Source organism: Corylus avellana, chromosome ca5 (assembly GCF_901000735.1).
Source record: "Corylus avellana chromosome ca5, CavTom2PMs-1.0".
Lineage (NCBI taxonomy): Eukaryota > Viridiplantae > Streptophyta > Magnoliopsida > Fagales > Betulaceae > Corylus > Corylus avellana.
The window spans coordinates 33,158,281-33,182,620 of NC_081545.1; the positions used below are offsets into that span (position 1 = coordinate 33,158,281).

General features: G+C 36.4%; 5 protein-coding genes across 9 annotated transcripts; 2 read left to right on the forward strand and 3 right to left on the reverse strand.

Moving 5' to 3' along the window:
- Nucleotides 1-484: 484 nt before the first annotated feature.
- LOC132182901 (pectate lyase-like) lies at nt 485-2,837 on the reverse strand. The gene is made up of 4 exons (XM_059596268.1): nt 2,536-2,837; nt 1,325-1,976; nt 983-1,225; nt 485-868 (listed from the first exon to the last, which is right to left on the reverse strand). The coding sequence occupies exons 1-4, from the start codon at nt 2,736-2,738 to the stop codon at nt 644-646; spliced, it is 1,323 nt and encodes a 440-aa protein (XP_059452251.1). The 5' UTR covers nt 2,739-2,837; the 3' UTR covers nt 485-643.
- A 4,058-nt stretch (nt 2,838-6,895) lies between these two features.
- Nucleotides 6,896-9,200, forward strand: LOC132182278 (probable auxin efflux carrier component 8). Of its 4 annotated transcripts, none has more exons than XM_059595472.1 (7): nt 6,896-7,592; nt 7,812-7,904; nt 8,068-8,245; nt 8,338-8,423; nt 8,513-8,670; nt 8,794-8,870; nt 8,962-9,200. In XM_059595472.1, exons 1-7 carry the CDS (start codon nt 7,085-7,087, stop codon nt 9,026-9,028), a joined length of 1,167 nt encoding a protein of 388 aa, XP_059451455.1. In that variant the 5' UTR covers nt 6,896-7,084; the 3' UTR covers nt 9,029-9,200. The 4 variants fall into 4 exon arrangements, with proteins under 4 accessions (XP_059451455.1, XP_059451457.1, XP_059451458.1 ...); XM_059595474.1 differs by having other exon boundaries at nt 8,071-8,245; XM_059595475.1 differs by lacking the exon at nt 7,812-7,904.
- A 1,957-nt stretch (nt 9,201-11,157) lies between these two features.
- Nucleotides 11,158-14,461, forward strand: LOC132180313 (mitochondrial outer membrane protein porin of 36 kDa-like). Its single transcript, XM_059593096.1, has 6 exons — nt 11,158-11,305; nt 11,417-11,484; nt 12,177-12,287; nt 12,894-12,980; nt 13,182-13,390; nt 13,863-14,461. Exons 1-6 carry the CDS (start codon nt 11,257-11,259, stop codon nt 14,167-14,169), a joined length of 831 nt encoding a protein of 276 aa, XP_059449079.1. The 5' UTR covers nt 11,158-11,256; the 3' UTR covers nt 14,170-14,461.
- Nucleotides 14,462-15,118: 657 nt separating this feature from the next.
- LOC132180314 (hypersensitive-induced reaction 1 protein-like) lies at nt 15,119-19,346 on the reverse strand. 2 transcript variants are annotated; one of them, XM_059593098.1, is made up of 6 exons: nt 19,180-19,346; nt 16,725-16,935; nt 16,389-16,509; nt 16,187-16,278; nt 16,003-16,099; nt 15,119-15,679 (listed from the first exon to the last, which is right to left on the reverse strand). In XM_059593098.1, exons 2-6 carry the CDS (start codon nt 16,911-16,913, stop codon nt 15,321-15,323), a joined length of 858 nt encoding a protein of 285 aa, XP_059449081.1. In that variant the 5' UTR covers nt 16,914-16,935; nt 19,180-19,346; the 3' UTR covers nt 15,119-15,320. The 2 variants fall into 2 exon arrangements, with proteins under 2 accessions (XP_059449081.1, XP_059449080.1); XM_059593097.1 differs by lacking the exon at nt 19,180-19,346 and adding an exon at nt 17,825-18,248.
- Nucleotides 19,347-20,100: 754 nt separating this feature from the next.
- Nucleotides 20,101-23,756, reverse strand: LOC132180713 (hypersensitive-induced response protein 1). Its single transcript, XM_059593620.1, has 6 exons — nt 23,634-23,756; nt 22,084-22,281; nt 21,579-21,699; nt 21,264-21,355; nt 21,073-21,169; nt 20,101-20,711 (listed from the first exon to the last, which is right to left on the reverse strand). Exons 2-6 carry the CDS (start codon nt 22,270-22,272, stop codon nt 20,356-20,358), a joined length of 855 nt encoding a protein of 284 aa, XP_059449603.1. The 5' UTR covers nt 22,273-22,281; nt 23,634-23,756; the 3' UTR covers nt 20,101-20,355.
- Between the last annotated feature and the right edge of the window lie 584 nt (nt 23,757-24,340).

The window sequence follows — 24,340 nt, forward strand, 5'->3', positions numbered from 1 at the left end:
CTAGCATGAATGTCTGCTCCGATTATAACATCAACCCATGGATTGGAATAATCTTATTAAAACTAATGTTACCCAAGAGAGACGAGATTATCAAGTTGTTAATTCTTAGGGAGCTGCAAGTAAATCTCATACTAGTATCTTGATGCAGTGCTCAGGTGACCCTTCTATTAATGGCATCAACAATTATTTCCTTTCCACTTTTTTGGTTAGAAAACTTCACATACTTTTCATTGCTTATAGTTACCTATAACTATTTCAAAATTTATCAACACATGCTAACATGTGGCTGAAGAGTGTTCAAATATTTTAGTAACTGGCGTGACTCCAATCATATGTTGCTGACATGTGTCAACAAATTGTAAAAAAATTGTAAATATAGCATTATTCGATATGATTTTGTTTCGTACATTGGGTAAGAAAATGTTTCCACTTGTGAAAAAAAAAAAAAAAAAAAAAAAAAAAAAAGCCAATTAACCAAAAAGATTCAAAACTATGATGGGGGCAGATTACAAATAAACCAACAAACTCTCTAGACCAAGTGAGCTAATAGACTAGTCAGTGGTCTTCTTCCATCCGTCCTACTCCAATCTCTTCCCACCCCCCTCCCTCATTTGTTAAGTCATATCCTGTAAACATTTATTTTCTAACAAGGTCGGCCGACCTTGCAGTTGAGTGAACCTGAAAAGCGCGTCAGCCTAGTCACGAATGTCCCGGGCTTCGCCTTGATCATGTCCCGCCTCCCAAATGGCCTGCTCTTGCTAGGGTTTCCAGATTCAACAAAGAATGCTCCGTTCATCATAAGATCTCCTTTTGATCTCCACGTCCAGCTCTTCCACACTTCCTCTCCGGCATAGTCCCTCTTTGTCACCTAAAACACCCCAAATTTTGAAAATTAAAAAAAAAATGTGTACGTTGTTATCATATATGCTCATGGTATTAAGCAAAATAAAATACAATTTGTTAAAGGAATATATATATATACCTCCTTTGCAGCAAGGTTGGGGGGAGCTATGAAGCGGTTGCCCTCGCTTATAATTGTAGGGTGTTGGCTACCTCCAATGGCATACATAAGCCAGTGAGTGTAGTCATTGTTAACCACATGGACAAAACCCCATCTGCATCTTGGCATCCTTTGCACCAAACCCCTTCCGAAATGGTTGAATGCCACTGTGATTTGCATTATAGAATCACCCTCAAAGCTGTCACTTGCGCCGAACAGCATCACCTGCATGCACCAATATCACAAAATTCATATATATATATATATATATATATATATATTTGCATGAATATATTATGTAGATCAGGTGAGAAAGGTTATTACATCGTTATGACGGGTGAAGTGGCCGTTTGAGATGGTGATGGCAGTGGACCCCTGAATGACATCAATAAGACCATCCTGGCAATTGGACATAGAAAGATGATCAAGCCAAATGTTTGTCGATCCAAATATAGAAATCCCATCTCCATCACTCCTTGATCGGATACCAACATGCTGCACAGAGTCCCTAATCATGCCACCGCCCGCCGAAACGATGTCGTGTATGTGTAGGCCATGAATAATCACGTTCTTGACGAACTGTATGGAAATGCCGGCACCAAAGGCAATGTGGACGTTGGCGCCGCGCGCGTCGATGGTCTTGTGTGACGTCAGCAACAACTCCTCGGAAAGTGTGATGACCATGCTGCGCGCAAATATGATCCACAAGGGCCTCTTCTGGATCACGGCGTGCCGGAGAGTCCCCGGCTTTGGGTTCACCATGTCGTTGTCTGATGGATCTGTGACAATGTAGAATTTCCCCCGCCGCCCTCCGGTGGTCTTGCGGCCGAACCCAAGGACGCATTTTGTCAACCTCTTCCGATTCGCAGCCCAGTTTTTCCGGCACCGCCAGCACCGGTCAATTGGGTTTGTAGCTAAGCACGCGCCTGAGTATTTCTTAAGGTGCCTCCTTGTGCTATTGCTCCCCTCTAATGCACTGCATGTACCACAAAAGGTCAAAACAGAATATTATTATTTGCATACCTTAATATCGACTGTTACATTTATTAATTTTATTTCGAAATCAACAATATGAATTGGATATATTCATAAAAGATATGCAACAAAAATCTACTAAAAGTTAGAATTTAAATTATTTTTCACTCACAACCTTTATTTGTATTACACTCATATACTTTATAAGGTTGGTTGTAGCCAATTAATTAGGAAGGACTCTCATGAAATTTACGTATCCGAATAAGTAAGTCTCGAAACTCCAATTATCTAGACACTTATTCGGATAGGTGAGCTTCATCAAGACTTTATCTCATTAGCTGTTCGAACATATTGCAATTTGGTGATCAAATTGTGGCCAACCCGATCCGTATTACGATGAACAATTTCAATTTTCTCTAAATGCATTCAATTATTACGACGTATTTAGCTAGCTTTTCAAAGTTACTAATTATAGAAGAAGAAAAATTAAAAAGGCATGGTAAAATATTATAAATGTGAGTAAAGGAGTAAGAAATATAGAGATTGATAATTGGATTTACTCATAAACATGGGCGTTGAGTTGCTCGGTGACTTCTTCGGGGTTTGGTTGATAGGCCTTGAGGGCATCTTTCTTCGCTTCCTCAGATTTTTGCTGCCAAAAATTGTCGAATTCAACAATATGGGCACGCAGGCTTGGGACTATTACGGCGAAGGAAACGGCGAAGGAAACGAAAAGAATGAGACTTAGCCTAGTTGCCGCCATTTTTTCACCTTCTGTTGTTAGTACGGCCAAGGTCTTTGAGTGAATCAGGGTGCACCGCGACCGGACCTTGGCAGACCAAGTGTTTGGTAGAAGGCTAAGTTTTTTTTGTTTTTTTAAGGTGGCAACATGTACGTCTAAGGAATATGTGGAACACAATGGAGGTGATTAAATAGAAGAGAAAGGATGATAATGGTGTAAGATGGGAAGCGTAGATTCAGGGGAACCATCCTCTTCCAACTGTTTGACTATCGAAAATTTTGTGAAGAAAAGAAATTAAAGGGTCTAATGGGATCAATTCATGACCATGAAACCCCTGGCAACTCCATTTTTATACTGGTTGACCTGCTGACAGCAGGATTTCTTTTCTTTTTTTCCTTTTTCAAACATAGGGTTTGAAATTTAATTTTGAGTGAACAATAATTGGTACCTAGTGGAATTGACAACCTATACACTAAAATACTTGCGGTTGTGTTTGCCAACAACATATTACATGGTTGAATGATGGATTGGAATTTTTTACAATTGGTTGTCCAAACTGCATTATGCTTGAGGTAGGTAGCCTTTTAGCCTCCTCTTTGTGAGTTGTTTGAATTGCATGCAATTCAGACCACCAATTATAGGGAATCATCATTTATATTCAATGATAGTAGAGCTTCAAAACGAATCGAAATTTCTTATAATTTGGGTGACCAATTAATGGACAAGTGAGCATTTTAAGCTGTTCAAGGCAGGTGGATCCTACAACCTTCCTCTCTATGGATTGCCCGAATTGTAGTATAGGTGGACCCTGCAACCCCTATCTAGTAGGGATTCTTCATTCCTTCATAACCCAACTTAAAAAAAAAAAAAAAAAAAAAAAAAAAAAAAACCCTAACTTCCAATAATATTACCCAACCAATTAGCGTATGAAATATTTTGAATTGGGACTGAGGGATTGAGATTCACTCATTTTGACGGATTATAACCACCTTGTCCAAACTATACAATAGCCCGTTTGTTAAAACTTTTGTTTTCTTCTATTCTCTTCTTAAAAAAGAAAAAATAACAAACAAGCAAAACAAAATAATTTTTGCATTTATGTCACATCATACCACTTTTTCAAATTAAAACAAAAGGCATCACGTTTGAGTTAGGTAGCTTCTAGCAGGTAATTTACTAATTTGGTAGCTTTAATTACCAAAAGTTCTGTTTAGTTAAGCGTAGAGAGTTGGGTGTGCCTTCTCTCATCGCTCAAGGATTTTCAAACTCCATGGCCATGATTTCGTGATAATCTAAAGCATTTATAAGTAATCTTCAATTGATTCCGATATGAGGGAGTTATTTATTCTAGAAAAGACATATTTTCACATAGGCATCAATCTCCATATATTGCGTTCACGTATAAGAAGACGTCCTTTGGAGTATATATGAAGCACCAAACTTTGATGTTAAGTACAAGCTTTCTAAAGTGTCCTAAAGAATACATGTTGCAAGCATAGAATATCTGACAAAGAATTTAATTGTTTTTCACTTATACGTGTATACTCAACATATACTCAACACACAAAGTCATCAGAGAAAATGGTGTCTCGGCCCTTAGGAAAATGCTAGTCACATATGCATATGATTAATTAAGTTACAATTAGAGAAAAAAAACTCAGTCTTAGGTACGTAGTAAAGAATCAATAAAGGACTTACACCCATGAACTCCTTTCATAAACCACCAATTAATTCTATGTGGGGGGCTAATCATTTTCCAGAGTATAAGACTATAAGGTGCTACAACTTTAATAATATTTTCTCAAAATAATTCTTTGTCTCTAATAAAAGTTGAAAGCAATAGCTAGCTAGCTAGGAGCTATAGGCAATCAAATTAATTAAATAGAAAGCAGCGAATCCCAATTACTGACTAAGAGACACATATAAAGCATGAGAAAGTAACATAACACTAGCATTTCTTGGGGGTCGATAAGGATTCGAACGTGTATCAAGCACCAGTCCATTTTCTTTATACTATTTAGGGTTCGTTTGGATTTGTAATTTTAAAATGTATGATTTAAAAATGTAATTTTTAAAAACGTACTTCTAAAAATATATTTTTTGTAATTTTTGAGTTAAAATCACATTGTTTATCTGTGAAATCGCAATGACAAACACAGTTTTGGCTAAAATGTGAATGGAAACAAGTAAAATAGAGAGGGTTGAAAGGTTTCCAAATCAGGAAACTGGGTTAGTCAATCTCGTGTGATGATATGTAGCAATGGAGCCCAATACTAAATTGCTTTCCTAATAAATAAAAAATCACTATACAATATTCTTTTCTTTAATTAATAGTGGTAGAATAGGAGTCTAGACGCCCCTATCTGCATGATTCCATGCTTTTCTGGAATAGGAATTCTAGAATTTGATACATTCCAATGAAGGGCAACAAAACTATATACAGGTGCGTTGATAATCACAGATCAATCAACATATAATTCAGTTTAGCAGTTCATCAGTTGGATGGGAATTGAGCAGATTAACCATCCTCTTTCAAGTAATTGGTCTTAGATGAGGTTATGCATGGAGCAGGATGGCATTTATGTGTCATGTAAGGTGGGTCTTGCTCTTATGCTGCAGCAGCATCCAATTTGCCTGCAACAGTGCACGACATGGTCCGTTTCAATGTTTGAAATCTTCGAACATATTCCTCCTCATGAACACACTTTTTAGGTAGCTAGGAGCCTAGGAAGATGCCCATGAAAAAGTGACAACAGGCTCAAAAATAATATATAACTTCAAGGAAAACTTCAATGATAAGACATCTATGGATCTCCTTCTCAAATTACATTTCTCGCTCGTCCCTAAATGGGCCGAACGATCACCAACATATGTACGTACTTCTTTATTAGTATTCTACAACTTGTTAAAGTATTGATTAAATGATTCAATTTACTCATTCTTATGAGCTTAAACTTTTAGAATAAGTAGTAATTTAACATGATATTAATTTCTATGAGCGGCTAATGGGTACCAAAGAGGAAGAAAAGTTAATTAATATCTTTTAGAGTTACATCTAAGCTGGCATGGGTTGCTGCCTGCAATAGATTTAGTTAGAGCTGCATGACTTAATAAGGGCTGCGGATGCTTTTACCAAGAACACACTTGACCCTAAAACTTGTGAATTCTGAAACTTTAGGTGGTGAAAGCCAACAGGCATAAGTTTCTATAGGTAAAAAAAAAAATGATATCACATTCATTGTTGAACATTAATGTTCATATTGAGCTTCCCTGGCACCATAGCAGCACAAAAACATATAGGAAAAAAGCTAAGATATTACATGTCGAATTCTTGTGTTTTGTGTTTATCTTTTGATGATCATTGACATTGCATACATCTTACTGATTGAATTGTCTATCTCATAGAAGATAGCTTGAAGAAAGGAAAACACTAGTAGGTTTTCTAGGTAGAATTTCACATTTTTCAAAAGCAAATTCCCAAGAACACTTATTCTCACACTTTTGACCAAATTCGGCAAAAATTCTTCTGCACCACTGTTGAGAACTCTGCACTGATTACTTCACTTGCAATTCACTCTTTATTCCTTCCTACCACTTCAAAACCTCAAAAGAAAAATGTAAAAAAAGCGATGAAAATCACAAGTTAAAGTACCTGGGTCGACAAAAACTTTCCAATGCAATCAAGAAAGGGTGTAATGGTCATTGGCACTTCGTTTTCAGAAAAGGAAATGGGCCAGTCAGACTAAATCATATCAATAGCAAAAATATATATGAAGATCTTTTATGATTCAAACAAGCATACAATATTTTTGAAGGGTCAAAATGAGGAAACCAAAAATAATAAAATAATAAAAAAGCTAACCATATGTAAAGTTTTAAGGCCTAAACAGATGTTTAGATTCATCATGGTTAGCTTATATAGTTATCTTTTGCTTAAAGAACCACCATTGAGCCGAAAGAACAAGAACACATGAGCATGGAATCAACCTTTTTGGCTCGTGGGGACAAAAATACCCTGATCTTTATATTCTGTCACTGTGTCCATCACTAAAACTTAGCAATCAGAACAGGCAAAGACATATATACCAAAAGCAGATTTGTATACAACACAAATGTATACGCAACATTTTAAAGTAACCTATGTAAAAAGGCAATAACTATGCTCGCATCCTGACACGAACAATGACAGCTTGAGGGCATTCTCACAGAGAAGGCTTCTACTAAAAGAGGAATTCTCCCACCCCCCCTTAAACTTTTCATGGTTTAGCAAAGCAACCCAAGAGAGTACTGCATAAACCAGCTATGATACCAAGAATTCATTCCCAACAGATGTTTTTTCAATCCTACAACTACTAACCACCACCACCATGATTTCCTTAGCTGATGTCTATCATGTTTTGGCAGCCACTGTCCCTTTATATGTTGTGATGATTGTAGCCTACATCTCTGTAAAATGGTGGAAGCTTTTCACACCAGATCAATGTTCGGGCATAAACAAGTTTGTGGCAAAATACTCAATTCCACTGCTGTCTTTCCAAGTGATCTCTGGCAACGACCCCTACAAAATGAACCTGAAACTAATATTCGCTGACATAATGCAGAAACTACTTGCCTTTTCGGTATTAACAGCAATTACTAAAGTCAGCTCCCGGGGAGACTTAAATTCGATCATTACCGGTATCTCTCTTTCAACACTGCCAAACACATTGATCCTGGGACTTCCACTATTGAAAGCCATGTATGGTGAAGAAGCAGCTAAGCTCCTTGGCCAGATTGTTGTCTTGCAAAGCCTTGTTTGGTACAATCTTCTATTGTTTCTGTTTGAGGTCAGTGCCGTGAAGGCAGCCCCATTGACACCACCATTAGAAGCCCCAGGTAGGTTTTCAGAATTTGTACTTTTAAGGTTTTTTATTCAAAGCATCATTTGTAGAAGAAATGTAAATAACTTTGCCTGAATTCCCATTTGAACTCCCTAAAAAAAAATCAACAGGAGAACCATTTTTAATCATGTTAAGTCAACTTTAAACACCTTTTAAGATAAACCACATGATTTGCCCTGTAGAAATTCCAAGTTTCTCTATTTCTTCTTTTCAGTTAAACTCTCTTCAATTGCATGTGTATCAATCGGAAATTTGCCAGAAGGGTTTTCTGTGAAGTCTCCCATAACATCAACAGATGTTAGTCATGGTACGACAATAGAGTAGGCTATTAAGTTAATTATTATCATGATGTTGCCTATGCAACAGGTTAGTATCTAGTATAAAACCATTTAACATATAAGGTAATAATGCATATGTTTCACATCTTGGTTTTTTCTTTTAAAAATGTATTGTTTGCGTCCTGTTTAAAGTAGAAACAGAAGCCCCCCAAGAGGCACAGACAAAAGAGGAAGAGGAGGAACTGAGAACCAGAACTACAAAGAAAATCAAAACCATGCTCATTCTCTTAACAGTGGGGAAGAAGCTTATAAGAAATCCCAATACTCATGCCACTTTCCTGGGTCTTATTTGGGCAAGCATACACTTCAAGTAAGCCTAAGGCAACCTCATTATAGATTCCACTTGAGGCAGATTGTTGACAAAGTTCTTAATCTCAAATAGAGCAATTTGTTTTTTTGCAGGTGGGGAGTAAAAATGCCAGAAATGGTCAAACAATCAATAATGATAATTTCAAATGGGGGACTTGGCATGGCAATGTTCAGCTTAGGTTTGAGTAAACATATATGATTAAATACCATTAAAATTTTAACAAGAACCCTAAAATCATTCAACTTTTTCAATTGGATTTCTTATCAGGTCTTTTCATGGCATCAAGAGCTAGCATAATAGCATGCGGGACCCGGATGGCTTTGGTAGCCATGGCAATGAAGTTCCTAATGGGGCCTGCCCTAATGGCAGTGTCTTCAGCTGCCACAGGACTAAGGGGCAAAGTCTTCAGAGAGGCCATTGTGCAGGTGCTTATAATTTGTTTACTTGTTAAGCTAATAAAAAATGGTTTATTTAATCATTTAGTTAATATTCTAAAATACTTACAATCATCATGGAAGGTAAATTTTTTTTTTTTTTCTATAATGCAGGCAGCCCTTCCTCAAGGAATTGTTCCATTTGTGTTTGCCAAAGAGTATAACATACATCCAGACATATTGAGCACCGGGTAATTAATGCTAATTCAGTGCATCTCAAATTTAAAACTCTGCATATGCAATTCAACTGCAACCTGAGATCTGTTCTTGTTCTGCTTGTAGGGTAATTTTTGGCATTCTCATCTCCATGCCAATAGCCTTAGCCTACTACTTTCTGTTAGAATTGTAGAAGAGTGCTGTATAACCAGGACTTTCTGTGACATATTTTTAAGCAGGAAACCATCAATTGTTAAAGATGGATTGCAGAAGTTTATTCAATTTATTTAAGTTTATGTGACATTACTATTTCACCCTAGAACAGATAAATGTATTCATTAAGAAAATTAGCAAGCTTAAATGCATGAAGGGCGAAATCATGTAATATTACAGCCCCATTTGAGATTAAGGGCTTGTTTGAGATTGCACTTGAGGGGCCTAAAAATGCTTTTAAAATTAAAAAACCGTTTGAAAAAAAAAAAAAAAAGCACTCGTTTGATAAAAAAAATTAAAAGCGTCTAAAAAACCTAAAAATGACCAAAAAACACGTTTGGCAAAAGCTCATTTTGACTTAAAAGATTTATTTCTTAAACACAATTTTAAACAGGCTCTAAAAAATTATGAGAATTATGAAGCAGGACTGGAGGAGGAAGTGGGTAGATAAGTTACCTTGGTCGATGCAGCCAGAATGGGCCATGTTCATGATGGGCCGCTTAGAAAATGAGTAGGAACTTGTCCAAGCCCATATCATGATCACGTGAGGCACCTGCCTGTGAAGGATCATGCAGCACAGCCCCAAGTGAGATATACTAGCTCGATTGCACCTCGTTCCAATAGGAGTGCGACTGAAACCCTTCGAGGAGAGGAGGCAACTAGCCCCTTCGCACCATGTACGGATGGGTGCAAATGAGCCTATCGGGAATCCGGTTTGAGACAACTGATTGCAATCTCGTTCAAACGGGGTGCGATTCAGACACTCCGAAAACCTTGCCAATTGACCGAGTGCACTTCGCTTTGAACCGAAGTGCAGCCGCGACTATCGAAACAACGTTGTTTGAGTAGATTTTCATATGATCTTTGACAATAAAAGTATAAAAAGAAATGATTCTCCAATAGACATGAATCCTAATTCCTAACTCAATTTTTCATCCAAATTCAATTTTTCATCCAAATTCCATGCCAATTTCATAATTATTAATGACTTTGGTTAATTTGTTAGCATTGACTTTCCTTATTTTCCTTAGTTTTCTAAGTCTAGAAGATTTCCCCATCTTTAGGTTGCTAACATTAGTTAAACTTTCTATAGTTGAAAAATTATCATGTTTAGATTAATTTTATCAATTAATTTAATTCTTTTTTAAGCTTTGTATTTAAATAAAAGAGTGCTGAATGTAACGAAAATAAGCAACTTTGAGAATGAAATATTTAATAGAAATTTTTTTCGGTTTCTTTTGTTTTGTAAGCTACATGTTAGCCCTTTTCTTTCGAATGTGTAGGTTTACTCACTAATTTATTTTAGGATAGAAATTTCCTCCAAACCGGTATGGAAGAAATATATTTTCAACTCATGTAAAATAGTGTCAAGTGTCTATAAATATTTTAAAAGCACATTAAATTCTTAACCTCATTAATAGCAGTTTACTAATTTAGACTAAATTTAATGTGCATTTTAAATGTTTATAGACACTTTGCACTATTTTACATAAGCTGAAAGATATTTTCTCCATATCGGGTTGGAGGAAATTTTTGTTCTTTATTTTATATTTATCAATTAAAAAAAAAACTAATACAATTTTTTTTTTTTTTAACATGTCTGCACAAGAAAGGGAAGGAAAATTCGAACTAGTGACCTATACTTTATTAGACGTTGTCTCATCGGATTAAGCTACCTCTTTGGATCTAATACAATATATATATATATATATATATATATATATATATATTTTGACATGTCCGCACAAGAGGGTGGAGAGAGATTCGAACTAGTGTCTCCGCTTCATTAGGCGTGATCCCAACCGATTGAGCTACCTCTTTAGGAAGGATCTAATACAATTTTATTTGAAGGAGAATGTAATTTTTCAGCGAAGAAACGAGCGGTTAATAGCGTTTTGACCATGTTTTTAAATTAATTCGGCTTGTCCCTCACGTATAACTTAACCAACAAAAAAAAACCCCGAAATCAGTGAAAATTGTGAATCGACGGTTGAAACATACCCAAATACCTTTAAACCCAGATCCAACGGCCAATGTAAGCCCTCACAGGAAATGAAACCGAGGCTGAAAAAAGGGTTTCTCGCTCTATATATACAGTGGTCCCCAAACCCTACCATTTCTTGCTTCTCAGAGAGCGAGAGCTATCAATTCCATTTTTTCGCCGAATTTCTTTTTTGTGTGTTTCGGATCTCTTATTTTAGCACAACCATGGGCAAGGGTCCTGGCCTCTACTCTGACATCGGCAAGAGAACCAGAGGTATTTCACTCTGAATCATTTGCGTGTGTATGTGTATATGTAATGTTAGGGTTTTGTGGTTTAATTTGAGGTTTTGAATTTTTTTTTTGGTTGTATTTTGGTTGGGTTTAGATCTTCTGTACAAGGATTACCAGAGCGACCAGAAGTTCACCATCACTACCTATTCTTCCACTGGAGTTGTAAGTTGTTCTGTTTGCTCTACGAAGATCTGTGGTTATCATGTTAGGGGCTTATGGTTTTGCGTATACGTATTTTTGTTGATTTTCTGTAATTGTACATTTTTTTTATTGGTGAGTGTGATTATGCATGCAAATATAGATTTGAAATCAATGCGTCATTTGAATTATAGAGGGCTGGGTGAAAGAGATATACTCTGTATTATTGTCTTAGTGATGGATGTTGCTATTTAATCTTTTTGTGGCTTTTCCGATTGGATAACAGTAGGTCAGTCTAGTTTTGTTTGCGTGGACCTTGTTCTGATTGTCTGAAAGGCATTATGGCGGCACATTTAATTTCTTTTATATTTATAAAATTTGGTTATCAATCTTGTTTAACTGGGTTTTATGTGATAGTTATATAAATTTTCTTTACCTTTTGCCTTTGTATCTATTTGACGATGCCACTGAAACATGGTCATATGATTGTTTTACTATGTTGAGATTTAAAAAAAAAAAAGTTAGAGAGACACATTTTATATGTTAGGATGAGTTTAGGAGCAGTTTCTTTTTCCCACATTAATAAACATCCATCCTGGCTATATGGCTTTGATCATCCTAACCTGGATTGTCATTATTATGTATAATGACTTTTTATGCAGTTTCTGTCGTTAATATAATGGTGTATTAATGTTTTCCTGTCTTTATTACTTCAGGCTATCACTTCATCAGGAACAAAGAAAGGAGAGCTGTTCTTGGCTGATGTTAACACTCAACTGAAGAACAAAAACATAACAACTGACATCAAAGTGGACACAAGCTCCAATGTGAGTTCTAGTTTCCTATTCAGTTGCATTTTCATTTCTGTTTCCATTATTTTGTGCTTACATTGTCCATACCTTGTGATTGCATTTGTATTGATGTCAGAAAGCAAATGCTGAATCAGTATCTTTTTATTGATGACCCTTTTTTTGTGGTTAATATGGTTGTACTCCTTGTGTGCCCACAGTATGTATTGCTATTGTACTTTATCTCTTTTGCCAGTTGAATTGAAAGATAGTTGAATTGAAGCTACTGGTTTTCATGTTGGCTATGGCCGCCCTGTATGGAAATGTGTTTAGTTCTAACTTTTATCTGTGGAAAACTGAAAGATGCCCAATCAATCCACCTCGCAAACTTTTTCTTTGTATGCTGTAATCTTTGCAGTCATAGAGATTGAAATGATCATTGTGGTTTATTATCTTAAGAACTGAAGTTGTTTGTTTTTATCAAGACATAATACATATATACACAGACAGACACACATATGATTATAGAAGAAATTGTAATGTTTTTAATCTTTAATCTTTTAAGCACGCATCTTTGATGGAGGTTAAGTTATAGTCCTTCTACATGCTTTTATTGTGTTACTGACATACTTGTATTGTTATCAGCTCTTCACAACTATTACGGTTGATCAACCTACCCCTGGTCTGAAGGCAATATTTAGCTTCAGGGTTCCTGATCAAAGGTCTGGCAAGGTAAGCTTTGTAATAAGCAGTTTTTGTGTGATGAAATTCTATCTTATTGTTACCTGGAAAAAAAGGATTTTGCATCTAATTGTTGCTGAATTATCACATCTTAATTTTTCTTATGAGTTGGAGAACATTTAACATTCTCTAACACAGATACAAGCAGTAAAATTGTTGTTTGATTCTATTTTTTTTTTAATTGTAAAACAGGTGGAACTCCAGTATTTGCATGACTATGCGGGGATAAGCACCAGCGTTGGGCTGACTGCAAACCCTGTTATTAACTTCTCAGGTGTTATAGGAACTAATGTTGTTGCACTTGGTACGGATCTCTCATTTGACTCCAAGACTGGGAATTTTACGAAGTGCAATGCTGGATTGAGCTTCTCCAATGCGGACTTAATTGCTTCGTTGACCCTGTGAGTAGTGTGCAAAAAAAAAAAAAAAAAAGAAAAAAAAAATTTCTCCTTTTGTGAATTTGTTTTATATATGTTTACATTATCATAAGCAAACCATTGTGGGCATAATCATTATGATTAGTACAAACAGCTCTGTGATTACTTGTTAATGGGATAGATCTTACATGTTTGTAAATTTTTTCTTTACTGGTTTTCTGGGCTTTGGGAAAGGGTGGGTCTTTTCAATTCTTCTAGTGTCTCTGTTGTCCTTGAGCTGTAACGGTTATGTCATGTGTGAACAAGAGCTAAGGTAGCATTTCTGGAAATAGTTAAACCTTATGATAGTCACTGGCCAAAAAAAAAATCCTTTATGATAGTCCTTATTATTGACTATATCAATTGTATGTAAACTGACAGTTCTAGCTTATTCTTGCTGATATTATGAAGCCATTCTTGTTGTGCATTTTATGATGAACATATTTTGATGATACAGGAATGACAAAGGTGATACCGTGAATGCGTCCTATTACCATACAGTGAACCCCTTCACCAACACAGCTGTTGGTGCTGAGGTAACCCATAGCTTTACAACCAATGAGAATACCATCACTGTTGGCACCCAGCACGCATTAGACCCATTGACCACAGTGAAGGCACGTGTGAACAACCTTGGCAGGGCCACTGCTCTGATCCAGCATGAGTGGCGTCCTAAGTCGCACTTCACCATTTCTGGAGAGGTAGACACCAGGGCCATTGAGAAGAGCGCCAAGGTTGGACTAGCTTTGGCTCTCAAGCCATGAGTATCCTGCCCTTTATGGTGGGGGAGCATTAATGTAGGAGGCATTAGGAGTTTACTTTAGTTTTCTCCTTTTGAACAAGAGTGCATATGGTTGTCTTTTCTATTTTGGAGGTTTTGAATTGTAAAATAAATATTAGACGGTGTCACAAACCTATTTTACACACCCTTGAGTTCCCACAATCTCATCAGTACCCCAGTTAACTGAGGGGATGAATGCCTTTCGAAGAGGTTGACTTCTGAGGTTTTGTACCAATTCTTAAATGGTTGTTTTTCAGCAATTTCTTTTTCATTTATTGTCTGTCTGGCTGGCATTGCACGTCTTGGTAGTGGAAGTTTATTTTCATATTCATGGGGGCGTCTTCTTTCTGGCCGGCTGTTTTCGAAGAGTATGTTCATGATTTGCACTCGCAATCTGGTTATTTTTTATATAATACGGCGTTGGGAGATATCTGGTCCAATGTTATGTGGTTTTTAGAGGAGACTCGAATGAACCCTCGACTGCTGGAATTTTGAAAATTACATTATTATTGTGTTTTCAAGGTACCCTGCGTGTTTCTAATTTAGAACATCCTGATTGGGAACTCATTTGCGCCTTACTTTAGATGGGCAGTGAAAGAGTAATGTTCCATTCAGAGATCCTCTTGAATGGAACATAATGTTCTCAGAGCTATGACCCATCTCTTGTAATGGTTCTTTTGGATTCTAATGGAAAATGGTTTATGAGCAGGAGGGGAAAAAGAAAAATGTGAATTGGTGGCATAATGTGAATTGCTCTATTGATGCATTATATGGTGGTTTATCTATTTCTTATGCATTGGTTTCGCAGTGCTGCTGAGTACTCTAGTATATGCATGTATTTGTATATGTCTGAAATAGTGAATAGACTCAAGTGGCTCCCCTCTTACTTTTTTCCAAGAAGCAAGATGTTAGCAGCTTTTTAAGATTGCTCGGATTGCTCGCCATGTAATTTCTTAGTAGTAATAACAGTTTAACATTATAGAACTTTAACTACAAGCAACTTTCAGAATATGTGCATTACCAACAAAAAGGGAAAATTCTGAATCATGCTTTACACACAACCAACCAATGGATGAGAAGGCCCGAACAGAGCACACTTGCGGACAACACTCCTGGATAGAAACTTCATAATTCCTAGTGAGAGGATGATGCTTGAAGCAGCCCATCTCGAATCTGGGTGGCAATGTCACGCACAGTACCTGGTCCATGTGGAATGAACACTGCCGAGGATTTGGAGGAAGCGCCAATTTCCTTCATGGTGTCAAAGTACTGTGTGATAAGGACCATATCCAGCACATCTTTAGCAGAGGTTCCTGGCACATTGACTGAGAAACCAAGCACACTGTCTCTCAGACCATCAACGATTGCCTGCCGCTGCCGGGCGATTCCAACTCCTGAGAGATACTTGGATTCAGCCTCACCCTCTGCTCGCTTAATCTGTATAATTTTCTCTGCTTCTGCTTTCTCATTAGTTGCTAGCCTCATTCTTGCAGCTGCAAACAGGAAATTCATGATGACTCTGATTTTGTTCAATGGGTTTCTATACTATGATTACTTGGCCTAAAACAAACACGCTGCTCAACCTTGGGAATATGAGATTATATATAGAAACCAATTCAAGTTAATCGATATTTATGCAATTTGAAAAATTCAATTATTAGATCTAATTGGGGAAGTGTTGTAAACAATGAGAGCTGTGGAGGAGAGAGAGCTTGGTACATGTTAATTGTTTCTCTAAAGTTGCAGCCAAAATTACAAAGATGCATTTTGAGAACATATATATGATTGAAAATGGCCAAGATAAAGGATATATCACCGGCATTAATTTCATTCATCGATCGCTTCACGTGCACATCTGGTTCTATATCAACGATGAGTGTCTGGACAATCTCATACCCATAAGCAGACATGGCCTGTAAATCATTTCAAAGCAATTTGTTAATCAAGTTGATACATGGAATTCAAGAAATAATGTGACTGCTCCAAGACCGAATGCTGACCTTTTCAAGCTCATTTTCAACAGCTCTCGCAATCTCATTCTTTTGCTCGAAGACATTATCTAACTCTAGCTTTGGAACACTTGCTCTGATTACTGAGCATTAAGAAAAAAGAAGTTGGAAGTTCATCGAGTATTTTATGCAGTGGTATACAGCAAAACATGTAAGAATCATAAGATTTGTTTGGGAGACTTTGGGATCATACCATCAAACACATAGGCTTGGATTTGGGTTTTAGGATTGCTGAGTTTGTAGAAAGCATCACCCGCCTTATCAGCCAGAACACGGTATTGAACCGATGCAACGACATTAACAAAGACATTGTCCTGAATAACAAATGTTGAAAAGTTAATTGATCACATATCTTATACACTCAACAGTAAACATTAATTAGTTTTGTCTCTCTTTTTCTCATTATGACATAGGAGTAATCCCATTATCACATACAGGAAAAACAGGACATAAGCAAGATTTATTTTGTCCTGAGAGGAAGGAAATCACTCTGAAAGAAGGGATTATGCAAAGCAACTATAATACAGACCTTTGTCTTTGTCTCACAACGCACATCCAACTGCTGCAACCTAAGTGTGACATGGCCAGCAAGCTTTTTTCCAAGAAACCAAGGTACACAATGGCATCCAGGCTCGAGTATTTCATTGTACTTCCCAAATGTCTCCTTGACGGCAACTGTGGATTGGCTGACTTGCACACAGCAAAATAGGTTACCCATTTCTAACTTCTGATTTTCCTCACTGGAAAGAAACAGAAAAGAGCAAAAAATTATGGTATCACTGAAACTGAAAAAGGGATAAGGAAATGGATACATATATCTGCACTATACAAAATCTTGCATGGTTCTCCTCGACCTTTGTCTCAAGTAGACTGATATTTGGAGGTGGTCGAATACAGGGACCTACTTGATTGGTGTTAATGGATTCTGTCAACTTTTTTGACGCCTGAAACCTCCCTTTGTTTTTTTGCTTAGCCTAGGAAGTGAACCATTCGAGTTTTTGTATTGTTGATCTAATACTCACTTATGTCTTGTTGCTTATGTAATTTAAGAGCTACTCTAAGCTAAATTATACCTTAACAAAGTCAACCCCTAAGTTTGTGTGGGAGCATGGACTTCTCATCTTTTGGACAGCAAACCACCACACGGAAGGTTGACCTCCATGTGTCTTGTTGATCTAATACCCACTTATGTCTTGTTGCTTATGTAATTTAAGAGCTACTCTAAGCTAAATTATAGCTTAACAAAGTCAACCCCTAAGTTTGTGTGGGAGCATGGACTTCTCATCTTTTGGACAGAAAACCACCACACGGAAGGTTGATCTCCATGTGAAATCTTATCTAAAAGGACTTGTCTATACACAATCATCCCCATGTAGAAACTCATGCAAGAGATAGATCAACTGAAAAGGTATACACTGTACAGATTTTCAAAGCATTTAAGCTTCCTTCACTCATTCTGAGGAAGAACAAAGTTATGTTATAGACTGGTTAAACATGCTTATAGTGCCTTCCATATACATATTCTGGACTAATTGAAGAACAAAGTTATGTTATAATACTTAAGCTGCTTTTCTCCTACACCCACCAACCCACACGCACACACACACAGGCAAAGACAGAGAGACGTACCAAGAAGTTGCCCTTGCAAAGAGATTAAGTTGGTGGGGAATACAAGGTTGAGTATGAAGATATTTATAGAACTTGGATCCTCTCAATCTGGTCCTTCATAAGAGAAGGGCAAAATCGTCTAAAAATATATAAAATAATAATATTGCCTTTCATCTTAAACAACCGGCTACTCTGTGGTTCATTTAAATTGTCCGTTAGACTGAAAACTTGGACATGCCCAATGCGGGAAATAACAAATAAAGCCTGTCACCTTCAGCATCTTCGCAGAATTGTTACTAAGAAATCTTGTCGCTTTCTGTTCAGTTGGCTCCTCAAATCCAAATTCAGCAGTCAACCGTAAGTACCCTGATATTTCTTATCTGTATTATATTCCTTCCATGGAAATCATTATCAATCTACACCCAAAGGTGAAGAGTCTAAGAAACTTCAAGCATCAGTTTCAACGATTATGTTCTGACCCACATCAGGATAAGATCTTCCCTCATGTAACAATCAAAGAAAAGAGATTTAGTCCCTAGGTTTTATGGAATTTCAATTTTGGCACTTGGGTCCTTAGACTTTTCTCTAGTTTTAAGTAGGTCTTTTTTCGCAATTAATTAACAATATGTCATATCATATCAAACTAATTAATAAATGTCACGTCATTCCAACTGTATGTGTAGGTACTGTATATGTCAAAGAGAGTTATATGAGATTAATTAATTGGTTGGACGTTAATTAATTGGACAAAAAGTTACAGACAAACTTATTTGGAATTAGAGAAAAACCTAAGGACTGAATTGTCAAAAGTAAAAATATAAGGACTAAATTGAAATTGCATAAAAATGTAAGGGCTAAGTTTGATTTTTTCCAAAAAAAGAAAAAAACCATCCGGACACGTCTCCTGATCAGATAAAGATCATTGTAACATTAGCTGCCAATTGGCGTTGTTTGTCTTATAATTAATAAAGATGCTGCGGTTTTCTTTGGCCTTGACTTTTTTCTATGGCCGCTATTCTCTCTTTCACCCCCACTCGTATCATTTAATATTGCTAGAGAGGAATCCCCCAGGCCACATCTCATCTATTTTGACCGGGAAGAGGGGTGGAGGAGGGCCTTTGCGGAGCAATGACGATAACATTAGATATCGATATCATGTTGTGAATACGAGGGTTTTTCAATTAATTTTTTGGTTTCTTCTCTTACTCGTTCCAACTGGTATGATTAAAATTCTATACAAAGAAATCAATTAAATTAAAAAAAAAAAAAAAAATTGGCAAATGGTAAATAGTCAAACAGTTAACGGTCATGAAACTTAAAGAATGGATTCTGAGTTTTACACACAGCTGGAAAAGTAAGGAGCCTTAGAAGCTTACCTTATCTTAAGAAAGGGGGCGATAATAGATAGGCGACATGTAGGTTTCTTCCAAGCCGGCCAGGCGCGAGGAAATTGCTCAACAAATTACTATCCTTTTAACGCACTTATTTTACTCTTTCTTCGGTTTTTTCTGGGCCTTTAAGCTTTCGGCTAGATTCAAGTGCGGTGGGAACAAGGGCTCACATTCGCCCCAAAAAGAACAAGGGCTGTACTCAAGAAAGAGGCCAAGCCACTTGAAATCTTGTAATATTTTGAAAGAGAAAAGGTCGCATTCGTTTGTCATGAAAAACAATTTAAGAAAAAAAAAATGAAAACCAATTCTTTGGATTTCTTAAAGAGTATTATCCATTGCCTCGTTTTAGAAGCTAAAATTTGTAATTTTTCAAGACATTAGCAATGAAGGGTTGTGTCAAAAGTCTCGAGTTTAGCCCATCGAACATTTTAGCAAGTTGGTTTCAGGGCCACACGCCACGACTGAAATTGACTGCTTATATGGGTTATGCCACTCACATGTTTTGTTTGGATATTAACCTCTAATTTAGTCTCTTTCAAAATATCTTCTCGGCTCTAACATCCGGTGGTGCGGAATTCACTTGACAATTTTGTAAAAGATGCAAGATGTTACTCCTCTTTATTTATTTTTGGTCCATGTAGTTTGAGATTTTGACAAATACCTCCCTGGGTTTCAAATTTCAAAAAGTGCTTAGAACCTCAAGGAGCTATTTGTCAAAACCTCAAACTACAGGAACCAAAAATGCATTTATCTTATTTTCTGGGGGTCAAAGCAACCCCAAAGGTTCCTTTTTTCTTTTTTTTTTAGTAGAATTTATACAATAACATCGGTCACCCTGAAATATGAATTGAGATTTGAATGCCTGAGAAACCCAAATTTCACCTCCTACACCAAATAAGAGAAATCAACATAAGAATTCCTAAATCACAATTTTACTTCAAAAACTCTCACCCGAACACAGCATAAGAGAAACATAAAAGAGACATGTAGCATAACAAGCCAACTACTAATAACATTCACCTAGGTATATTTTTCACCCTTTCATATACTAATTAAAGTAACCATTTTGTGTCGTGACTAATAACAAACTTAGTGGAATCTACAATATGCCCTTCAGCCAAAAGCATAATATGGGTCTCACATATAAGTAGCAGTCAAACTCTAGGTAGAACCGGCTTGAAGAAGACCTTCTCGAATTTGTGTAGCAACGTCTCTCACTGCACCAGGTCCATGTGGGATGAAAACAGACGAGGACTTTGAGGATGCTCCAATCTCCTTCATGGTGTCGAAGTACTGAGTCACAAGCACCATGTCCATGACATCCTTGGCAGATGTTCCAGGCACATTCTCAGAGAAGGCAAGTACACTGTCCCTCAGCCCATCAACAATGGCCTGGCGCTGACGAGCAATGCCAAGCCCCGACAAGTATTTTGACTCCGCCTCTCCTTCAGCTCTCTTGATCTGCAATATTTTCTCAGCTTCAGCCTTCTCATTTGCTGCCAACCTCAGTCTAGCGGCTGTTGTAACAATATTGAGAGGCATTAATTATGAGACAAATAATTAAACATGAAGATCTACAACCAAAAAAGACAAGTGCACACTGTTTGGAATCCAAAGAATTACTTTATCAAAACAAGCTCACTACTGATATGATTAATAATGAAAAAAAAAAATTAAAGCAAACATGGGCTGTGGGAAAATGATCATGCATGTGATCATGGCAAAAGTCCTAGAATCAACACGTATAGAAGTACATAAATTGTTCACTCTTAATTTTGTGCAGATAATTAAAAAGTATGTCTGGTGCATGGATGCACAGGATTACATGTGCAGCTATAAAGTGAAAATTTACTTCTTGTAAAAATTTACAAATACTACCTGCATTTATCTCGTTCATTGCTCTCTTCACTTGAACATCTGGCTCTATGTCCACAATAAGGGTCTGAACTATTTCAAACCCATAAGTAGACATGGCCTGTAAAGTACAAAAGAAAGTTGATAAATTCAGTTCTGGGTATATCTTATCCATAACAATTCAAGCCCTCTTTTCCAAGGACAGATCATATTACCTTTTCCAGCTCATCTTCCACAGCTTTTGCAATTTCATTTTTCTGCTCAAAGACAGCATCCAAGTTCAATTTTGGGACACTTGCCCTGATAACTGAAGAAATGAAACACATTAGCTGCAAGAGAAGCAGTAAATGCAGCAGTATCTACCAACCATGTTGTCCAACAATAATCTCCTCACATTCAAGTTAGCTTGCTTCAAGAAAATTTAATAGCACACAATGTGTACGATTGTTTGCATCCCAAAAATATGTAGAATTTTTTATTTCTCTTTTGATAAGTGAAAATACCGAAGCACCAAAGAAAGCCTTCCATACCATCAAAAACATATGATTGGATCTGCTCCTTGGTATTGGTGAGCCTATAGAAAGCGTCAGATGCTTTTTCAGCAATGGCACGATATTGAACAGATGCAACCACATTGACAAAGACATTATCCTGGAAAGAAAATATAAGGCAACCTTGGTCAACTGATCACAACAAATCAGATTAGATTATTCAAATTAAAGAGGAAGAAGAGTTTACATATTAGATCTCCCATCCATTAGAAGTAACAAAGCCTTATTGAAAATGAAGAATAAGAGAGGGCAGAGAGAGAGAGATGTAAACCAAATACAAACGCGAATTATAAAGAGACAACAATTCTAATTTGGACCACAACCACTACTTCCCATTTCATAACTTAGGATATCACACTCCTATATGGCAGATAAAATTCCAATTTAATCGAAGACTATAAATCATGAAATATACAATCTGACAGACGCATCTGACATTCCAATCACATAATTTCGGGAAAGTGAAAGTAAAGAAGTTGAAAACCTTAGTTTTTGTTTCGCATCGAACATCAAGTTGTTGCACACGCAGTGTGAGTCCACCAGCTACCTGGTATCCAAGACACCAAGGCAAGCAGTGACATCCTGGCTCAAGCACATCATCAAACTTTCCAAAATGTTCCCTGATAACAACATTTGACTGATCCACCTGAATGCAACCGAATGCTTGACCCATACTTCAATTCTGCAAGTAAGATTAACAAAAGAAGTTATAATTCATAAAACTAAAAGGCTCTAATCCAATATCACATTCTCGATAATTTTGTAACTTTCTAGGGTATCTAAACCTAATCGTACTAAATATTCATATTTGAAATCTCAAATTTTTTAATCGAATTGCAAAGAAACTAATCATTTCCAACAACTAAATGAGATCTTATAACCTCATGAAAAGTAAAAGCTCATCAGAATGATCTTGAACAAGAGGCAGAAAATCATTTAAGATAAAACTAAGACTATAGTTCCCCCCCACCCACGCCCCCAAAAAAAACAAAAAAAAACATACACACACAAAGGAGAAAAGGAAACTTCCTAAGAAGATATTACCTATACTGTAGCTTTACCTATAATACACACTAGAAAACAAGAATAAATCACACATAATTTTTCTCTGATAGCTTTTCTACCTTTTTTTGTTTTTGTTTTTGGTAACAAAAGCACTTTCAGGCCTTAAGCCTGTGATTGGCTATAGGAAAAGAAGAAAAGGAGGGAGCTAAAACTTGACAAGTAAGAAACCAATAATGTAATCCAGATGTCTTTTTCCCTGTGAAAAGTTGACTATTCTCATTCTCTGAAAACATAAACAACACGAATCGTTACTCATAATTTTCTACCATTTTCCCTTCCATATTTTCTCAGCAACCACGCAGAGGGTAACATCAACAAAATCAAATCAAATTCTAATTTTAGAAAGAAAAAAGAAACCTCAATCAGTAGCCTAATACCACAATTAAGGTTTAGGTCCGTTAATTTAACTCTCCCTAGAAATAAAAGTAACAGTTAACATATTAATCAGTTCCTGCTTTCTTTTCTCTTCCTCCGTTTTCTCAGAAACCACACCCAACGGTAATAGTTACGAACACATACATAATTAAATGGAACCTTCCTCGGATTTTAAACGAAAAAAAAAAAAAAACCACTATCCAAGCCCTAAGATTCGGTTGCGAAAAAAGAAAATGAAAATCCAAAAACACAAAAAACAAAACAAATCAAAGCCTATCACAATAACAAGCATAGAAAATCATTCGATTTTTTTAAAAAAAAAAAAGACACACACAGAAGATTCCTGCTCCTTCGCTTTACTTTCTCGTCCTCTGCTTTCTCACTAATCACACAGACACAATCAAAAAGTCAAACCAAACGGCAAACGGTGCATATACACAACAACCTTAACACAAAAGAAAACGCGCCGTTTGGCTGCGAAGAAAGCTAACAACATGTCAGAATTGAAAGCGACAATTCGGAATTCTCTCCTACATTTCCTACGCTTTCCCAAAAACCAAACACAGCATGAAAATTGAGAGACTGGCATCTTACCTTGCAGCTCAAACCGAAAGAGAAAACACGAACGAGGGATTGCTATCTGCTTCTTTTATGGGCATTGATTTGCTCATTAATTCCACATATAGGACTAATAGGAGCAGAGTCTATTGTGAGTTAACTTCCTGTACTTTTTTCAACGTGACGATACTGCCCTTGGTGTTTCGCTTCCGGAAAACACGTGGGCATCACAGCAAAATCACACCATAACATGAACACCTGATATGAAATAGAGTATTAGACTTAGAAAATCTTTATTGTTGAGAAATGTTTGGCTTTATTAAAAAGTTTATATTTTGGTTATTTTAATCTTAAGTGGTATGGTCTATTTTAAAATTAATAGATTTTAAATAATAAATTAATAAATTTCTGAAAAATTAATCATGCCATCTAAAATTAAAATGGCCAAAAGATGAACTTTTTAATAAAGCCAAACATTTTTCTTTATTATTATTTATAAATTTTAATTTTAAAAAAAAATTACTCTTCACATTTATTTTACATAAGCTAATATTACGTATTTTAAGTAACTTTTTATACCAATTACTTAAAATAAACAAACAAAAAAAAATTACTTAAAATATATCATATTGACCCGTATAAAATGGATCTAAAGAATAGTATTACTCCTTTAATAATGATTAATCCAAATATTACTAACCTATATCACGTCAGCATAGTATGAATATGGTGTGATTGTTGCG

What these genes read in the sequence shown, in the direction of transcription:
- LOC132182901 (XM_059596268.1), bottom strand. Translation starts at nt 2,738, where the DNA reads ATGGCGGCAACTAGGCTAAGTCTCATTCTTTTCGTTTCCTTCGCCGTT. An exon ending in CTCAACGCCCATGTTTATGA is followed by an intron (nt 1,977 to 2,535) that starts GTAAATCCAATT and finishes TGGTACATGCAG; the next exon opens with TGCATTAGAGGGGAGCAATA. An exon ending in ACTTCACCCGTCATAACGAT is followed by an intron (nt 1,226 to 1,324) that starts GTAATAACCTTT and finishes TGGTGCATGCAG; the next exon opens with GTGATGCTGTTCGGCGCAAG.
- LOC132182278 (XM_059595472.1), top strand. Translation starts at nt 7,085, where the DNA reads ATGATTTCCTTAGCTGATGTCTATCATGTTTTGGCAGCCACTGTCCCT. An exon ending in ATCAACAGATGTTAGTCATG is followed by an intron (nt 7,905 to 8,067) that starts GTACGACAATAG and finishes TCCTGTTTAAAG; the next exon opens with TAGAAACAGAAGCCCCCCAA. An exon ending in CCAGACATATTGAGCACCGG is followed by an intron (nt 8,871 to 8,961) that starts GTAATTAATGCT and finishes TTCTGCTTGTAG; the next exon opens with GGTAATTTTTGGCATTCTCA.
- LOC132180313 (XM_059593096.1), top strand. Translation starts at nt 11,257, where the DNA reads ATGGGCAAGGGTCCTGGCCTCTACTCTGACATCGGCAAGAGAACCAGA. An exon ending in CCTATTCTTCCACTGGAGTT is followed by an intron (nt 11,485 to 12,176) that starts GTAAGTTGTTCT and finishes TTATTACTTCAG; the next exon opens with GCTATCACTTCATCAGGAAC. An exon ending in CTGATCAAAGGTCTGGCAAG is followed by an intron (nt 12,981 to 13,181) that starts GTAAGCTTTGTA and finishes ATTGTAAAACAG; the next exon opens with GTGGAACTCCAGTATTTGCA.
- LOC132180314 (XM_059593098.1), bottom strand. Translation starts at nt 16,913, where the DNA reads ATGGGTAACCTATTTTGCTGTGTGCAAGTCAGCCAATCCACAGTTGCC. An exon ending in TTGAAAATGAGCTTGAAAAG is followed by an intron (nt 16,100 to 16,186) that starts GTCAGCATTCGG and finishes AATGATTTACAG; the next exon opens with GCCATGTCTGCTTATGGGTA. An exon ending in GATGAATGAAATTAATGCCG is followed by an intron (nt 15,680 to 16,002) that starts GTGATATATCCT and finishes TCCTGTTTGCAG; the next exon opens with CTGCAAGAATGAGGCTAGCA.
- LOC132180713 (XM_059593620.1), bottom strand. Translation starts at nt 22,272, where the DNA reads ATGGGTCAAGCATTCGGTTGCATTCAGGTGGATCAGTCAAATGTTGTT. An exon ending in GATGCGAAACAAAAACTAAG is followed by an intron (nt 21,700 to 22,083) that starts GTTTTCAACTTC and finishes TTTTCTTTCCAG; the next exon opens with GATAATGTCTTTGTCAATGT. An exon ending in AATGAACGAGATAAATGCAG is followed by an intron (nt 20,712 to 21,072) that starts GTAGTATTTGTA and finishes TTGTTACAACAG; the next exon opens with CCGCTAGACTGAGGTTGGCA.